This window comes from Pyxicephalus adspersus, chromosome 2 (genome assembly GCF_032062135.1).
Source record: "Pyxicephalus adspersus chromosome 2, UCB_Pads_2.0, whole genome shotgun sequence".
NCBI classification, from domain to species: domain Eukaryota; kingdom Metazoa; phylum Chordata; class Amphibia; order Anura; family Pyxicephalidae; genus Pyxicephalus; species Pyxicephalus adspersus.
Window position 1 is genome coordinate 40,801,222 of NC_092859.1, and position 19,398 is coordinate 40,820,619.

The window sequence follows — 19,398 nt, forward strand, 5'->3', positions numbered from 1 at the left end:
TTTGCGTCTGGAGGAAAAGAAGTTTAAGCTCTGGATAAGGAAGAGATTCTTCACTGCAAGGTCTGTGAAAATGTGGAATAGGCTCCCTCAGGAAGTAGTTTCAGCAAGTTCTATGGATTGCTTTAAGAAAAAGCTGGATACTTTTCTAAAAGCACAGAATATAACTGAGTATTAAAACTTTTTAAGAACATCTGAGAATCAAGAAGGAATTTTTTCTCCTGTTGGAACAAATTAAACCAGGGTTTTTTTTGCCTTACTCTGGATCAACTATATCTATAGAGTGTTTATCTGGGATATGTTTACTTCCCTAGTGGTTAAACTTGATGGATTTATGTCTTTTTTCAACCTGACTAACTATGTAAGTTGATAGAGGTTTATAAAGTTTGTGTGCATTGCTCCCATTTGCCATAATAATAAAAGGTAATCCTACTTGGCCCAAAAATGTAACAGGAATGCCTTTTAATATTCTGATATACAATATACAGAAATGTGGTGTAAGTGACAGGGACTGAATCTTTGACACGTATACTGAATCAAGGTGGTCAGCATATAACCCAGACAACTAGCATTTCGGGGGGAGCTCAGCAGCCACAATTTTCACATTTCTTTAGTGATCTTGCTAATGTGTGAAACCAATTTTCACTTGTATAAATCCAAGTCCCATCATAGTCATAGGTACTATTTAGGATAGAACAGTACAGCTGCAATTAAGTGGAATGTTGTTATTTCCAAAAAAGCTTGCCGTGTGTACTATATAGTTTTTACAGAAATACAAGTTTGTTTTGATGTGTTCATTTTTTATTACCGTTATTTTTCATCATTTCTGTTTATTCTTTTTTTTTCAGTCACTGTATTCAACAAATCCTAGAGGCAGTACTCCATTGTCACCAGATGGGGGTGGTACATAGAGACCTGAAGGTGAGAAAACAAATATGGAGTCCAAGGCTAGAACTACATAGGCTTGTTTTAATAGCACAATCATGCTCCTAAAATCACTAGGGATTATTTGCTAGGTGATGGGCTAGCAGAAATCTCTCTGTAGTCATAGCCTTTAAATGAATGTATACTAAACTGGAGTTTTTTTTTTAGGTCTGATGTGCCGAGAAGCTATTGGGAGCTAATGATTGACTCTTGAACGGACTGTGCCAGGTTAAATCCTGGGGAGGGGCATAGCAACCTAAATTTTTATGGTTCCAAATTGCTAGGTCAGCAAATATGAACTTCCCTGTTAGGATGTAGTTCAATCGGTTTGTCTCTGTCTGTGTCTTATTAGGAAAAGTTCCCTTCACTGGGAAGCAGCTGGAAATGAGGGTGGAAATCTGTCCAAAGGGAAAATCTTTTCCCCTCTCTTGTTTTAGTGATGACTGTGATTGTGATAGTGATTGGATTTTCCACCTCTATGGTCACAAGAGCAAATATAGGGGGTGCATCTCCAAAGCAGGAGCTACATACAGCAATAAAACAAAGGCTCTGAAACTTATATACTCTATTACAAAATGTTTTTAATTTATATATAAATACACTTCAAGCACAGCCTTAGTGTTTGCTTGGTAGTATTAGCTGGTTGGTTAGCTCTTAAAATGTACCTAAACTCTGGACGTCTTGATTTTTATGAAAGGTATTTTTATGTTCCTCTTAGATCATGAAACAGCTACTTTAATTTACGTGGTCTATGTGAAGACCATTCCCTGAAATATGCCCACTTTCTTCTTCTTCTTCTTTAAACCACCATGAAGCCTACATGCAGGAGGTGGGATTATCTCAGAAATGAAAATTCACAGAGGCCAAGTAAAGGAAGATAGCTAGTCATACTGTAGGGGAGAGAACATGCAGATACCTTTTTATTTGTCTTTGTGAGGTCCTATCCCTAAGATATGCCTGCCTCTCCTATTTTGCAAAGAATTCTTTGGTGGTTCGAGAATCTGGCCGATCCGCCCCCCACTGGGTCAGGAGAAGAACCCCGCTGGGGCCGACCATGTCCACACTCTCATTGCAGGCTCAGACCTGCGATGGGTGAGTGGGCGGGTTCTGGTATCATGGTGGAGTGTAGTGGGGCGGGTACCTACCATGCCCCTCTTTTTTTTCCTACAACTACACCCCTAGTTCCATTTCTGAGACTTTTCCATTTCCTGTCTATAGTCCAGCGTGAAGCCTACAAGCAGCAAAATGGGGATATTTCAGGAATGGGACTTCATAGAGACAAAGTGAAGATATTTGTATGAAGAAAATGTAAAGTTTTGCAACCAATCATGAGGACTACAAATGAGGAGAGCATACACATAACTTTAATTTATAAAGACATCTAGAATTTAGTGACACCTTCTCTGCATCACCTCTTCAATCTACATGTGTAGTGTAGAATGTATTCAATAACAAACTAAGATGAATGTACAGGCTAAACTTTTATATTTCTGGATAGAATGGTAAAGAATTATAACTTCTGCCAAGTTTTAAGTGGTTAGTGTGAGGTGAGAGAACGGGATACACTTTAATCAGTGAAGCAGGGTGATCCAGCAAACCTGGAATGGATTTCTTCAAAGTCATTTGCTATTTGCTAGCAAATGTTTTGAATTATGGGCCAGATCCATTCCATGTTTTCTGGATCACCCTGGTTCAATGAATAAAGTGTATCCTTTCCAGCCTTGAAGAGCTTTAATAAATTAGGCCCTATATCTTTCAGTGTCTACAAGAGGAATCCGCCTTACTTTGTAGAAATTTAATTTCCTGTTGCATCTCTAGGACAGGCAGTAAAGTTAAATTATTTTTTTTAACAAGATATGTTTAGAAAAACAATAAACTGGCATGTGTTATAACCCTTCCTTTCATTATATCATTATCCACAAATATTCTGATATTCAAACATGCTAAGATCAAGAACATAATGAACATGACCTCAAACTAAAGTTTAAAAACTAACCATAAATTTTACAGAAAGTGTTGTTGATGCCAATAATAAGTGTATTTAGCCATACTCAGAACACAGATCTATGTTCAGCCAAAAGGTTAAAAAATAGTAGGGACAGGCTTGATGGACCACTTGCCCTTTTTCTGCTGTCACTTTTCTATGTTTCTATGCACATTTTAAGGGTCCATAATATTTAGGAAACAGCGTGTTGGTATATTTTGAACATCAAGTGCCATATTTAAAAATTGATAAGAATCCTCTGCATGTACCAAGTGCAACTCTGTTATGTTAAATTACTGGGTAGTGTACCTAGTCACAAAGAGCCATTTTTCAGTTCAATTTTTCCTGCAAATGAAACACAAAAGGCACCAGAGATACAATGTAAGAATAATTAACGTGCAGAGGTGCTGTGTTCTAGCAGAACAATAAAGTAACACATTTTCTTCAATCAGAAAGATTATATCCAGTTACACAAGAAACTGCTTTCACACTCCTCCATTGTAAAAGAAGTGAAAGAACTCTGTATTAATAGCTTGTCTCCTGCAAAGCTTTTCAGGTTATTGTTGTATGACGCTGGCATTAGGAGCACAATCTGTACCAACGACACAGCATCATGACATGCAAAAAAAAAGGTTTCTAAACTGCAATTTTGAAGGTGAACTCCAGGCACAAAAGCTTTCATTTAAATATATTTCTCTATAGTCACAAAGGATATAAATCCACTTTGGGGGCTCAAAATTATTTCACAAACACAGTTATTACTTTGTAGAAGTAGCTGTTACATCATCATGTGCTGCACATTGTCTGAACAGAAAGCAACCAGGGTCTCTGAAGGTCCATCCACCAGGGGCTGCCTTCAGAAATCTACAGGGGATCATATTCAGGACCAGTCACCCAGTACATGGAGAAAGAACAACAGTGACTGGTCTTTACAAGAAGTTCTGTGGCAAGTTTTATTCTCAATTACTGCACAGATTATCATACAGAATTACACAAAACTCACCAACATTCAAGTAGGAATGCACATGCCGCCTAAACAATAATTGCTTATCCCAGAGTTTAAATGTAAAGATATTTGCTGATAGCTTATTTCCTTTTATCGTGTTTAATTAAATAAAACCCATTCCATTGTGTTTATTTGTTTTTATTTATGTGAAGTAATTGAGCCATTACCCTCCCTGGCGGTATTTCCGAGTGTGGCTCCACACTCGGGGTGGAATTACAAAGGTTTTTAAGTCTTACCAGGTCCCCACGGCATCCTCCAGTGATGCCCACAGGGCCGCCCTCTAGCGATGCCTGGCATCTGCTTCCCCTGGTGATGCCCAGCCGCCATCTGTGTAGCCTGGCGCTGCCCCACGGGCATCTACATCCCCAGCGTGTAAACCTTGGGGACGAAAGACCAGGAGACGCAAATGCCGGCCAGGCCGTGTGAGTGTGCAGCTGGGGGGCAGGACTGTGCAGCTGGAAGGTGCAGGAATCAGGCAGGGAATTTAAAATAATTCATTTTTCTTTAAATGTACCACTTTGACATTTAAAAATACATATCATTCAGACCACCAGAGAGGTTAAAAGAATTAGGACCTTCGAGACCTTCTCCTAGATGCAGACTATAATTAGGCTTGTGGCTTATATTATTCTCAGAGTTCCCTTCTAATTTGTTATTAAGTGAAGAAAGGTATGAATCATTGTATTCTATTCTAATGTCCCATTGTCAGTTCGATTGATGCCTAAGAATTGGGGACGAGATTCAAAAATTTGCACTGATTTGAAAATGGGCCAAATAAACGCTACAGCTACAGAGTTTGATTTTCAGGTCAGTTCTATTTGCCTCCAAGTCAACTTTTGGCATCTCTTTGACCATCTCTAATCATGACAGGGGCTGGGTAAAAAACAAAGGACTACTCTTCTGATAAATATACTTGGGCATGAAATTAAAGGAAAATTAGAATTTATATATGGGATCCGCTACTGCAGACTTGTTTGTGCTACTAACCCCTTTTTTTCTTTTAGATTTCGATAGAGTGAGTAAGAGGTGATATTTCTGCCACTTTTTTCTATTTCTGAAATTGCAGGGATGTTATCCTAATTCCTGTCACTCTGGCCTTTGCAGCCCTAGTTCCCAGTTTTGAATCTCGGCCAGGACACTGCCTGCATGAAGTTTGCAGGTTCTCTCCGTGTTTGCCTGGATTTTCCCTGGGTGCTTTGGTTTCCTCCCACAGTCCAAAAACATACAATTACGTTAATTGGCTAACACCAAAATTGACCTTGAACCATATTAAAGACATATATATATATGGTAGGGTCTTTAAATTGTGAGTCTCTTTGAGGGACAGCTAGTGACATGACTATGGACATTGTAAAGCACTGAGTAAATTGTCAGAGCTATATAAATACTGTGTAATATTATTAATGAATCTGAAGAAAGATTAGCAGCTCACTGATCATACAAGTCTGATTTTTTTGGGTTCCAATCAGTTGAAAATACCCAATTGATATTGTATGTACTACTGAGTACACCCGATCAGAATTTCTATCCAGGGAAAATAACCATGTGGCAGAATCTCCCACAAGTATGAATTTTATTTTGGGACTTTTGATTGATCGGATCAGATTCCCTGACTGGAATATTGATCATGTTGTTTGGTGGAGCACAAAATGTGCAGATCTGCTAGTGTGTACTGGGCCAAACCCTTCTCCACTCCAAGTGCCTTAAACTGTTTGGGAACTGTGTGGGAACCACCACCCCTTCCCCCTTACCATTTTTAACTTGCTTACTTTTTCTTACCTTCTTACCCAATTACTTCTGTTTTATGGGCAGAAAGGTAAGTGAGGGAAAATCTCCACAAAAAGCACACTAATACCAATAGTAAATCTGAAGAATACATGGATCACAAAACTAAAAATTCAATATCTGGAGTTCAGTTCCAAAGTTTCTTCTCAATCCTGCACTGTAAAAATTCTGCCACTTTTGTAGAATAAATTAACGACTAGATGGTGATTTTTTTTTTTTTTGCTGTTTTTAGATGACATTTTATGTTACCTCACATGCTCCCATTTATATTCATAAAAGCAAATATGCAAAGAAATATGGACTTAGTGCAGAATAATTTATCACCATATGTTTTATTAAACATTTATAGAGCAATAAACACTGGCTATAGATAGAGCACTGTTTCCTTATCAACTCTTAAAAATATCTGGTAATATATTCAGTCTATTTAAAGGTAGCCAAATCTTGTTATTTACTGCATGTGGGATGTTCTACTGTGTGTAAGAAATTAGCAGAGCTAGATTGGTATCATATTTACTGGCTTAGTCTTTAGCATTAGGGCCTTGTAATGCCGGGCAGTGAACCGAAACCTCATCCCTAGTGGTCACCAAAACAAGTGGGGAGAGTAAATCTTCTAATGTGGACACATTTCTGGGACACCCATCTATGAAGGGGGCAACAGATCTTCTAGGAGTGACAAACATGCATAAAAGCTAATGGTAGTTAAAGTGAAATGTTAGTTAAAATAAAAAAATGACAGTTTCCTTTATCCCTCCACACCTGGCCTTGATTCTGTCCCGTGCTGTCCTGGATTTTTCCTTTGCCCCAGTGAGGAGGAAGCAAGGAGGCAAGAGTGCCAGTCTCATCAAACACTTTTTTCCATATCTGGAAAAGCCCCTTCTGTGCATGCCTGAGATTGTAGATAGGCTCTGTGCTCCCATTCAGTCTTTACAGGTAAAGTCAGAAGGCGAGGGACTTTTTTTAAAAAAAGAATAAAATATAATTTTGGAGGGAAAAATTGTAATAACATTGTTATACACTTTATATAAAAGTATAATCTATATATTTCTGAAAAGTTAAAATTGTGGTTATAGGTTTGCTTTAAAAAATATATAAACAATGCTTCACGTTCACCTGAAAGCACTTGAGGGTCATGAATCCATGTAACCTAGCACTGAAAAAAAAACCTAGCAGGTGATTTCTAATTTTACATGCCTTTCTCCATTATCCAGGTGACTTTGCTGTAAGCAGTAAAAGTCAAAGATCTTACAGGTCCTAATAATTGCCCATTACCAGTGTACACCCTGTGGTATCTTGCATACTGTAGGCAACATCTGTGCATTCTTGCCCATGGGATAACAATCTCCTCTGCTCATTTTTCTTGTGTGTGTTTTTTAAGTGAGCCTTGCCCTTCAGTCATCCAAGAATTTTATATTACTCACATTTCCTGGCAGGATTCTATACTTCAAATTCTAAAAACCCTGCAATAAACATTCCACATTCTTACAATTGGTCCGTTAGATAAATGCAGCATAATAAACCTTCAGGAACAATTTGCATTGTTTTATAAAGCTGATCTCAGAATTTAAAATGTGTCAGAGGTAAACTAATTTGCATAAACCTCAATATCCTAAGCCAAATATAAATTAAGGTGTTTTTTTTTTGTGATTTGTTTACTTCCACTTTATATCAACTTTTTCTGTTGGTAGAACATGCCTAGTTTCATAGCTAGTGAAACCAAGTGCCACCCTTTTGTAAGTATTTTAGATATATTTTTAGGGCATTCAGGAGCTACTGATTTTTTTTTTTTTGGTGTGTTTTATTCCAGACTAAATGTCATTTTTTTACCACATCATCATATCTTATGTGGCTTCCAGAAACTTCCAAAGCATTCTGCTCATTTGTTGCTTTATAATATACACTATTTGGAACCAGGTTGGAATTGCAATTGATTTATAGGGACTCCCAGTTTGAAAATTACACATTTTTAGAGTTTTTAAAATGTTTGGCCAGACCACAATGGATTGAACTTTTTTGAAGTTAGCTTATCTGTACTAAGGCTTCTATAGTTTCACCTCTTCCTTGGAGAGAATGAAAGAAATGGCAAAGAGGCTACTAGTAACAGCCATATGTATGAAATACCTTTACCCACCTCTGTGGCTTGAGGGCAACATGGTTATTTATGGTTAGAAAAACGTGACTAGCTATGTGTTACTAGTACGTAAATGATGTACGTTGATTTTTAAAATTGCAAATTCGAACGTGGTGCATTTCCTATAAGCGACATGACATTTCTTGCCTTGCAGTTGCTTTTCCTCCTCTGAAGGTAGAACAGCACTGGAAATGCAAGGACAACATGTGAAAATGCTTTAACCTGTAGTGCAGTTTGGAACTCCTTGACATATAGCAGCAGTTTGATATGTGCCTGGTAGAGGTTTAACACACGGGTTGCAACTGCAAGTGTAAAGTCTTTTTGTTAAAACTTCCCCTGCCTTCTCTGAGTGTCCTGGTCTCCTTGTGTATCAATATTTTAAACACTAACTTTGAACACTCTTTCAGTATTATTAGGATTTAAAGAAAATATGAAGGTTATATATCTATATAGATATATCTCCGGTCTCTCCTTCTCCTAGATGCATGGCCAAACCCAAAGCAAGCAAGCAAAGAAAATATTTCTCTGACATATCTTCTTTTGGGTCATTGGCTCTCAATTGGCTCTCAAAAGTATTTTCAGTATAAATAGCACCTTTTGTTTTTATACTGCGACAGGTTTTACTTTTAACATTAATGTTTGGTTGGAATAGGAATCTGTTAACTAGTTACAGGTCAATTGAAAAGTCTGGGCTTGCCTGGACAGTCAGTTCCCTAAACCCTCCTTATGGCAAATAAAAGGTGCTGCCAATGATGAATGTTAATGCTGATAAAAAGAAAAAAAAAATTCTTGTTTTTATCTGCAGCCAGAAAATCTGTTATTGGCCTCGAAACTAAAAGGTGCAGCTGTGAAATTGGCAGATTTTGGTTTAGCTATTGAAGTGGAAGGCGAGCAACAGGCATGGTTTGGTGAGTCATTCAAGTTAAAATGTCTTTAAGTATTTTTATTTTAACAAAAAGATTGTGTTTATCCATCACACTGTTAAATGACTAGAATGCTAAAAACAAAACAGCTTACACAGATTATGCTTGTATGTGCAAACTCTCACCTGCCAAAACATTAGTAAGGATTTTCAGATGGTCATAAGAACCAGATGCTATTGTCAATGACCTCAGTTTTCCTTATGGCCATTAAATAGTACACCAGGCCTTCCCCAACAGGTACTTGATCAAAACAATACAATTTAACTCAACCCACTGGTTATCTTTACTATTTCTTTAAGTGATAAGAAAATATTTCTAATATATAATGCCGTAGTATCTCCTTACAATACAGGAAGGAAAACATCATACACCCTGAGTAACCTTCTTAGGAGCTCTTAGCCCTGGTACATGCAAAAAAAAAAAATACTTTGATGAGTAGGTGTCTCTCTGAAGAAGAAAACAGTATTTGCATGCAGAGTAGCCTAGATGACAACCAATCTAATATCCACTCCTGCATTACACTTTATGAAAATCAACCCCTCTGTTCTGACTCACCTGTGTGGCATTCACCTTGCCAGTCCCTCTCTTGTGCTACACAGCCCAGACATATCCTTTAGCTCCCCTGCTCTCTTACCTGAAGCACTGGATTACCAGAGCCCTGCATCCAAAAACATATACTGTATGTGCCAGTCCTGCTACTTCTTTTCCCCAAACCTTCCTCAGCAAAGCCAGTTGTACTGCCTTTTTCTGGCTGTTCGAGCATGCTATTCCACACTACCACCCTCATGTTTCTTATTCTTTTTTCCTGAGTTTGATGCACCAGTAAGACTCTCATGTAACACGGTTATTAAGGTGTATTTTAAGGGTACAAAGCACTGTCATATATATACATTAATTCATTAGGTTAGCCCAGGCTGTATTTCATTTTTTTTTTTTGCCTTTTCTTCCAAACCTATCATTTGGAAAAATATGTCCAAGCTTTTACAATGAAAATATGGTATACTGATATGTAAAAAAAAATCTGGAAAGACATGTGGGAGCTCTTGGCTGCCTCTTATCATGCATGATTTATATAAAGTGGTTTCCAGAGCATTGTATGGCAGAATATGTGATACATATTGAAGTGACATAAAAATAATACAGACATAAATCTCCAGACTGGGTTAATAAATAAAACATGTGGTGACTCTTTGGAGTGAAACAAGATATCTTTTACCGTAAAACAAATGCATAAATATACTCCATAGCAGATGAAGGAGTAAACATAGCCACTATTATTACTTTTTTTTAGTTTTAAATAAAGTAGAAAATGGTTTAGACTCTTGTCAAACCAAAAAGAATATTTTGTCTTTACGTACACTTTAGGCTTTAAGTTAGTCCTAGATATAACACCCTTTGCTTGCCAGAACTACTACTCCAGGGCAGATTGGTTTAGCAGAGAGCATGACCCAAGTGGCGTCCGGAGGTTCATTCCTTCTTTAACTTTAACCCCTCCCCCCCTTTAATTAGATACTGACATAGTAAGGGTGGGTTAAATGGCCGATGAAGGTGTTTGTTAACAACATTTAAAGTTTTTAACTTTTAAAACATACCATAAAACTTTTATTATATATCCCTAAAACATACCCTAACAATTTCATAAATCCAACAACAATAGTGCAACATGACTACCCCAACAGGCTGCAGATCCTCCAAGGCCCAAACAGTTCCCCTCCACCTGAACGCTATTTCTTTGCAGCAGCCCCTACACACCATCTTTACCTTCCACCACTTCGGTAGACCCCATACCTTGATGGGCCCCCGTTTTATCGCCTTTTCTTACTGCTAATCTCCACCTCAGAGGACCTCAGCTGCCACCTTTACCTCCCCCTTAAAAAAGTAATCACACCTAGGGAGGGTGGGCGGGAAGCTTGCTCTCTGCTGTGCATCCACTCTCCCCTCTCCTTGCCCATCCTTTTAACCCCTTCCTTTCCTTCCCGCCTAAACTTCTACCAATCCCTGACTTGCTTCCCCATCACCCCACTTCCCCAAACCTATACTTCACTCCCGCTCATCATTGGTCATGCCTTCCCTCCACCCTCTGCCCCCAGTGGCCCGGCTCTAGTCAGTACTAGAAACAGATTCACTTTATTGGTAACCCCCATAAACAACTCAAAAACTGATCACACTTTATTCTTCAATTATTTATTGCAAAAACAGGGCAATGAAACATGTTTGTTTCTTAGATATCTTCATTCTGTGGCCGCCATGAGCACGATTCAGGTAGCTTGGAAGTTGACCACTTGTCAACCCCTCTAATCAACCAAATGCTTCTCCCTTCTACCAATAATTAGGACAGACACCGACTTTTGTGGGTATAAATGGCTATATAGGCCTCTTTATTCATTAACCATATAACTTTTTTACCTTACAACATTAATAAGAAACAAAAAGGAGCACCATACTTTTATTGACTTTTAATAGTTACCAACTATGACCACATTGTCCCACCAACAGTAACCCACTACCAGAGCAATCCCATATGGTTGAAATCCTTGGTTCCTTCTTGGCCAATCCAGCGCGTTGGATTTGCACCACCAAAACTTGTGGCTCTCAACTGCACCAGACACGCTCGAGGACAAAACCACACTTGCAGGCCTCCAATCAAAAACTCCTACCACCATCCTAAAAGATTCCTCTTTTTTTCACCCTCAAGAGACACCACATCTTACCCCATAAAAACATGATAGCAAGACAAAATACTATAAATCCGCCCCCTGAGAACCCCATTTGCCACCAGCACATCACATCCCACCATAGCCCTCCAAACCTTTAACGGGTGGGCAGGTAGGAAGCTTGCTTCTCCAACTCTGCTTCACTACACCCCCACTTCCACTCCCTCCCCCTATTTAACCCCTCCCACTGTTTCCACCCCCATGCACTTAACACTTTCTCTCCTTCTCCCCCTCACACCTGATCATGCCAACCCTTCCCTTATTCTCATTAAATTCAAAGGGCTCACTGACTTTCTCCTACCTCTGCTGCTTTATTCAATCCTAATTTTCTGACACTTTCTCACTTTGAGGCACCAGAAAACAAGATTCTGATGTGCATTCTTGTAGAGTTAGTGCATCAAAAAATACTAATTCAATTGGATATAACCCAGACAAAAATGATCCATACTTTATCATTATAGGTTTACTATAAACTGCCTCTAACTTCTAAACAATCATTGAAAGTGGATAAGAATTTTAAGTGGTCTAAGTTCTTTGTACAACCAGAAATCCAAGATGCATGTGAGCTCCCACATAGGGATTGATAAGAACCTAAAGTGGTCCAAGCTTTTTGTACAACCAGAAATTCAAGATCTATGTGTGGTCTCACCTAAGGTGCGTACACACTTCCAATTTTTATCGTTCCAATCGAACGACGAACGATCGATTGGGCAAAAAATCGTTGGTAAAAAAGTAACCAACGACGCCGACGAACGAGGAAAATTGTTGGAAACGAACGACCGGACCGGCGGATCGGATTGGGCGACGATCGTTGAACATCGTTCGTGTGTACGGTCGTTCGTTGATCGTCCATGGTCAGAGCATGCGTGATGAACGAACGTCCGTTCACTTTCCTGTCGTGCACATAGTTCCTCTATCGCTTAAACGATCGTATCTATTGTGTGTACAATATCTACGAACGATCGTGTCGTTACCTCTATGTGCAGGATCGGTGCTATACGATCGTTCATATATATCGTGCAGGAACGTTCGTCGTTCGTTTTCCGACGATAATAATTGGAAGTGTGTATGTAGCTCTAGGGATTGAATTAAAAAAGTGTTGCAGAGTTACTGCAGGCAATAGAAGGATTGGCACTTGAAGACTTCTGTAATCTTAAAAAGTGACAATGCTATGTAAACACACACGTCAACAGCTCAGACAGCTGGTTTAATATTAGCTGCATCTACTTAACAACCTACATAGTTAATGGAAAGTCACTATTAAATAAAGCCATGGTTAACCAGCACCAGGGTGAAAATTTGAACAATCATATCAGTGCTATTCATTACTTAGCCGAGTGTTACTACCTAAAAAACATAGGTGTGTGGGTTTAATTGTATGGCACCAATAAATTCTGCAGTACTACACTGTCATATAGATCTACACATTAGTACAACGCTGACAAAAAGTGGAATAAACTATTTATAACTATATATTAAATATATTTTTTTAATTAGAACACTAAAAAAAATCAAATTATAACTGTAACAAATACAAACAGAAATGGGGAGTACTTACAAATGTCTCGACATTTATGTCTATAAATTTTCAGAGATAAACTTAATCTAAAATTAACCTAATGGATGAAACTAAAGACCATACAACTTCACTATAGTTCACCTTTAATGAAAGCCATTGTAGCACCTATAAAGACTAATGAATGATGATGAATTTTTTTTTTTATAGTTTAAATTTTTTAAAATATATAATTTTTAACCTAACTTCTTTTATTTACAGGATTTGCTGGAACGCCAGGCTACCTCTCCCCTGAAGTGCTACGAAAAGACCCCTATGGAAAGGCTGTTGATTTATGGGCCTGCGGTAATATAGGCTATACTAACAAATTCCATAATAAATGTGTCTACCTCTCTATTTAGAACTGCTCAAAAGCAGGAGAACCATAAACCTAATGATTCCACAGTATCTATTTTTGTAGTATTTTCTGTTGTTTATAGACTGTACTGAAAAAAGTTATCACGCAGAAGACTTTCTCACCTATTACCCTGTACAGAATCCTGGGATATAATGCAAAATACCATAGTTTATAAAAAGTGGACATTCTAGCCTTTCAAATAAAAATTGATTGTGAGCGACCCCCATTGTCTAGGAATATCACATGGGGCTCAGAATAAGCATAAACTGCAGTGCACTTTACTGACTTGAATAGAAAAGCCCCAAACATTCAAATTCACCCCAGCCTTCTAGCAAATGCCAGAATTCTTAAACTGTACTGTAGATCTGACTGAATATAACTTTTTATTTTTACAGGTAATTGTGCACCTATATAACAATCATTGTATCAATTTCCTTTTCAAATAGGAGTTATTCTATACATCTTACTTGTTGGCTACCCACCATTCTGGGATGAAGATCAGCACAGGCTGTATCAGCAAATCAAAGCGGGAGCTTATGATGTAAGTAAATCTAAAATCCAGTTCATGGTTTATCCTAAATCATGTACATTGATACCTTGTATACTGACACACAAGGGCCTTCAGAAATAAGATCTTAGACTATAGTTTCTGTTTATTTACAATGTGTTTATTGTAAGATATCTAGAATATTTGTATGTTATTTTAAAATGTTTTATTCTAATGGGTATGCTTTTGTATATATAAAAAATATCAGTATATACTGTATGTCACATTGTAGTATCAAAAGTCTGTATAGACAATTGCTTATGACAACAGTTAAGAATGACATCTAGAAAAACAAGCCTAAGTCTTTAAATTAGGTGCAAAGTATTGTGGGGAACAAACATACCAGTACTTAAAAGAAGCATAGGGAGCCAATATTTCTACTTATACCAGACCTAAAGATCTTATTGTATGTAGGACATTGGTATGCTTGTGGATTAAAGTACCTGCCTCAGTGACCTAAATTGAAAAAGGATATAAATAAGATAGAAGTAAAGGGTAAGTGGATGATATGGAGGCTTGCATGATATAAGTGCTTATGTTCTCTGGATAAATCATGTTAGAGGGTAAGCAGGAGCAAATTCAAGGCAAGGGAAGATGTAGTCCACTGACAGTCATAGATAAGAAAGTCCGAAATTAAGTATTTAAATAACTTTTCAAAACTAGTGACTCAAAATGTAAATCTAAAATCCTGCTGAAGAACCTTAAGTTGATCATACACTAGTTGATAGGTTCACAACAGGTAAATGATTGTTTCCCTATATAATATGCCTGGTTAACACCATGTTCGCACCATGAGTTAAGCTACGTACACACTTCCAATTATTATCGTTGGAAAACCAATGACGAACGATCCTGCACGATATCTACGAACGATCGTATAGCACCGATCCTGCACATAGAGATAACGACACGATCGTTCGTAGATATTGTACACACAATAGATATGATCGTTTGAGCGATAGAGGAACTATGTGCACGACAGGAAAGTGAACGAACGTTCGTTCATTACGCATGCTCAGACCATGGACGATCAACGAACGATCGGTACACACGAACGATGGTCAACGATCGTCGTCCAATCCGATCCGCCGGTCCGGTCGTTCGTTTCCAACGACTTTCCTCGTTCGTCGGCGTCGTTGGTTACTTTTTTTACCAACGATTTTTGCCCAATCGATCGTTCGTCGCTCGTTCGTCGTTTGTTTTGAACGATAAAAATTGGAAGTGTGTACGCACCTTAATGCTGCCCCATATTAGGTATTAGTTCGGAATACCCTATTTTTTTTTTAAATGCATTAAGTTTTTACTACAATAATAATGCTGCTACTCCCTGTGTTCTTATGTAAATAAGGTAAATAGACCATATTTACCCATGAACACATATATTTCCAGTTCTAACAGTGCTATAGTAACTCATTTATAAATAGCACTGAACTGGAGACATTACAAAACCATTCAATAAATTTTCTGGTTCATTGTATTGTAACCATTATTATGTTCTTTTTTCATTGTATTAATCAGTTTCCTTCTCCTGAGTGGGACACTGTAACTCCAGAAGCAAAAGATCTCATTAACAAGATGTTGACCATAAACCCCTCAAAAAGAATCACGGCTGCTGAAGCACTGAAGCACCCATGGATTTCAGTGAGTGGACCTTCATTTCACTAGCCATACCCTTATTTAATACTGTATCTCATCTCCTTATTTGTATCCTGTGTGCAGATACTGAATTTGCTACTTTCTCCTTTAGCACCGTTCCACAGTGGCTTCCTGTATGCACAGACAGGAGACGGTCGACTGCCTGAAGAAGTTCAATGCCAGGAGAAAGCTAAAGGTATATACTGAACTTATTTAGGAAAGGGAAATATTCAATTACCTGTAAAATGTAGATTGTAAGTTATTACTAAAGAAGAACCCCACCTGGGCATAAATTTTCCATTAAATATTCATGGGTCAGTACCTAGGGGAAAAGGTTTAGAAGGGAACACCATGCCACAAAATTGTGGTTGCTTTACTCTTTTGTTTAACTGTAGGGGGAGGTATATAGATACTGTTTGGAGATGTTACAAGACTCTATATCTTCTACAATGTAAAACCTTAGCTCGGTCAATCCTAATGATGTGTCAGCAAGGGGTGGACCCTGTACATGAAGGTCATTATTCATGTGTGCTTTGGGCAATGTCTCAAATGTCTCAACCCTTCCCCTTTACATTTACACCCCCTTGACTCCCATTTTTTGTCCCTGATAGCAATATAACCTATATTTGTTACGGCACAGGAGAAAAAAAAAACCCTTTGTGATGTTTATTGTAATCTGCAATCATATCTCCACCGTGACATTTAAAGTAATCCCACACAAGTATTGTCAGAGATCTTTTCTATTTATGGAGTGTTCTAATTATGAATCAGTGAATATGGAAATTACAACATTGTACATTTGTAGATTTGGCAGAGCAATAAAGAATTTTGTGCAGAGACACTGTATTTACCCTGGACCACTTTCAACAATGTGGGGTATTAGCGGATTATTAACAGTATTACTATATTGATAGGAGTCAGTAAATCATTCTGTAGGCTGTAAATGATAAACTGTGCCAAATTGTATGCTGTCTGAGCCAATATGTATCACTTTGTTTGTATAAAAAGAAGTACATTAACACATTATATTACTTTGTATAGACCCTTGATATACACAAATGCTTGTTGTACAATTGCTTTATAGTTAATTTGTAACATACACAGATTTGTTTAATAAAAAGAACCAGTGTCTCAATGCTTTATTTATAAAGAAAAATAAACATTTTGGAAAAGAAATTTAAACAAAAATGAGAAAAGTGCTGAAATTAATTTAGTCCTCACATTACCTTTGAAAGTTCAGTTCTATATATATATATATATATATATATATGTGTGTGTGTGTTACTTCTAAGTATCTAATTTAACTGTATTTTCTGTTGCCAATATAGGGTGCTATCTTGACTACTATGCTAGCAACTCGGAACTTCTCTGGTAAGTAATAACTACTTCTGTGTGCGTTAGAGTAACTTTTTGGCTGCAGACATTAGAGACAGGTCAGAGAATTATGTGTAAAACCACAAAATGGCATTATATGGAAGCCAACAGACAAGTGAAATTTAGCTGCTACATCTTTGTCTCTACAGAAAATCATAGACATTAATGCTCATTTTGCTTGACATACAAGCCTAATTTGTTAAAGTGAATTTGCAGACACCCCTGTACAAAAAGACCTAATTTGGTCGATGTAGTTAAAGAAGAAAATTACCTCATGCCAATGGGCACCTAAAGTAAAACCTTTTTTACCATCCCACCCTAATGCTAAAAATTAGTTTACTGTAATCTTCAGTCCTCTAACTTCTTCCTATATATATGCAACAAGCAGTGTTGTGTCTGCTTACTGTGTTATCATCCGTTCAACACAGAATCAAGGAACTTAACAGGATTCTTGTGGATGCCCATCTTTTTAAACAGACATACATTTTTAGTACACTGTAGGATCTATTATTAGGGTAGGGTTAAAATGTTTGGTTAAATAAAGGCTGTCTTTTTTGTCAGGCCAAAATTGAAGGATTAGGATACAATTCTGATCCAGCATCTATTCTTTTCCCCATTATTAAAGACAAATTACACAGAGTAAAGGAAAATAGATTATGCAGACCAATACTCAGACCAATAATATATGCATGTTAAAGTATGTTTAACATTGTCAAAGGGCAATTACTAGAATATTGCTCTAAATTGTTCTAGAGAACATAGGAAACTATATGGTCCTATATTTAGGATATGGTTGCTATGATCAGCACAGCCTTAAATAAAAGAAAGACATGGTGGCAGCCATTGCTTGTCTCTCATTGATCCAACAGCCCTGATTTATTAAAGCTCTCAGAGGCTGGATAAGATACACTTTCAACAGTGAAGCTGGGTGATCTAGCAAACCTGGAATAGATCTGGTCCAGAATAGGAGAGCTTTATCAAAGCAGGCCCATTCAGTGGACACAGAACACCAAAACTGCAGCACAGGTTTTTTTTTATATTTCTTGTAGTTAATAAAATATACTTTAGAGTATCACAAAACATTTTTCTTTGTCTCATTTGAACTCACAGTATATAAATGGGTATAGTGGGTGTTAGCAAACTGTTTCCTGCTTCCGAAGTCTTCTGCTGCCTGCACTCCTTTCCCCATGCCCAATGTCTGTTGGAATCAATCCACAGGACATTCTGGGACACACTTAAGAACTGAACGAGGGAGTGAGAGATATAGAAGGACAACTGTTTATCATGCACTTGTGCAGCTGTCTTTGTGGGATACTTGCTTTAAATGTCCAGAGCATTAAAAGGCTATTATTAGACAGGTGAGCAGTAGGGCTTGTTGTACACAGACTGGAAATAAAGATACAACTCATTGGATGGGTGGTTAGGGAGAGATGAGCCTCAGTGCCTTCAGCAGGGCAAGACAGGCTGACAGGAGACTCTGAGACACCAGAAGAAAATGGACTGACATTAGAATGAAAGAAGGCTTCTCTTTACTGGTAGAGGCCCATCACTGAGGACTTATATACAATGAATGGAAATTACTGAAAAAAGTTAATTGGACACTGAGATGAAAAATGATTGGACACAGCACCCCAGTTAATATATATGTTTAACCAGAACAGAAAGTGGAATTTGAATTGATTTAAATACAGCTTGTCTAAGGATGTTTGCCATTTGAGCCTGCCGCAGCTTGATGTCCATACTTGTAAAGATCTTTGAATACAAAGAACTGGTCAATATGCTTCTTTTGATCTTCGGTCTCCTACTGGTTCCCGGATTGGCTGTTCTCACTGCCTGTTTTCTTTTCCTAGGAGGCAAGAGTGGCAGCAACAAGAAGAATGATGGGGTTAAGGTAAGGGACTATTTATTCCACATAGAGATGGTGGTACCTGTGTCTCCAAAAGTGTCTAACTATGACTTTATTTTAGTGATGTTTATTGAATTGCCAATGTCTTGGTGTTGGAATTGGGAATCGCTTGTCTCACAAAAAAAAAACAACAAGACCTTTTTATTTTGGTTGATAACATGTAATGCAGCAAATATGCATTAGAGAGTACATTCAGTATGACTTCCTTATACTCTACAGGCAGTGATGATCTATGCTCTAACCTTTGACCTCTAGAATATATTTGTCCCAGGATCTCTGTAATTGTGCATGGTAACAAATGATTATGAGTAAATATGTTGCTATAAAAGTACTCTGAACTTCAAGACCTAAAATAAATGCAATATGTGCATAGGACTTACCGACCTCTACAAGTTTAACTTAATGCTGGCCATGCATGGTCACATACCACTGAAAAAGACCCAGGTTGAGCTATGCCAAATTAAGTAGGACATCTGAATGCAATGGAGTCTATTTATAAATGTTATCACACAAGATTCACACAGGTTTCTCCCAGGAATTACACATTTTCCCAATTGAA

The 19,398-nt window shown here is 37.8% G+C and overlaps 1 protein-coding gene across 2 annotated transcripts in view; it reads left to right on the top strand.

The window, feature by feature from the left end:
• The window catches only part of CAMK2A (calcium/calmodulin dependent protein kinase II alpha), a 114,798-nt gene that overhangs the window by 68,844 nt on the left and 26,556 nt on the right, over positions 1-19,398 (top strand). For both annotated transcript variants that reach the window (XM_072400558.1, XM_072400560.1), the window contains exons 6-13: positions 846-918; positions 8,633-8,735; positions 13,242-13,325; positions 13,824-13,918; positions 15,443-15,565; positions 15,672-15,755; positions 16,888-16,930; positions 18,784-18,824. In XM_072400558.1, coding sequence (XP_072256659.1) covers positions 846-918; positions 8,633-8,735; positions 13,242-13,325; positions 13,824-13,918; positions 15,443-15,565; positions 15,672-15,755; positions 16,888-16,930; positions 18,784-18,824 — 646 coding nt within the window. The remainder of the gene's footprint in view (positions 1-845; positions 919-8,632; positions 8,736-13,241; positions 13,326-13,823; positions 13,919-15,442; positions 15,566-15,671; positions 15,756-16,887; positions 16,931-18,783; positions 18,825-19,398) is intronic.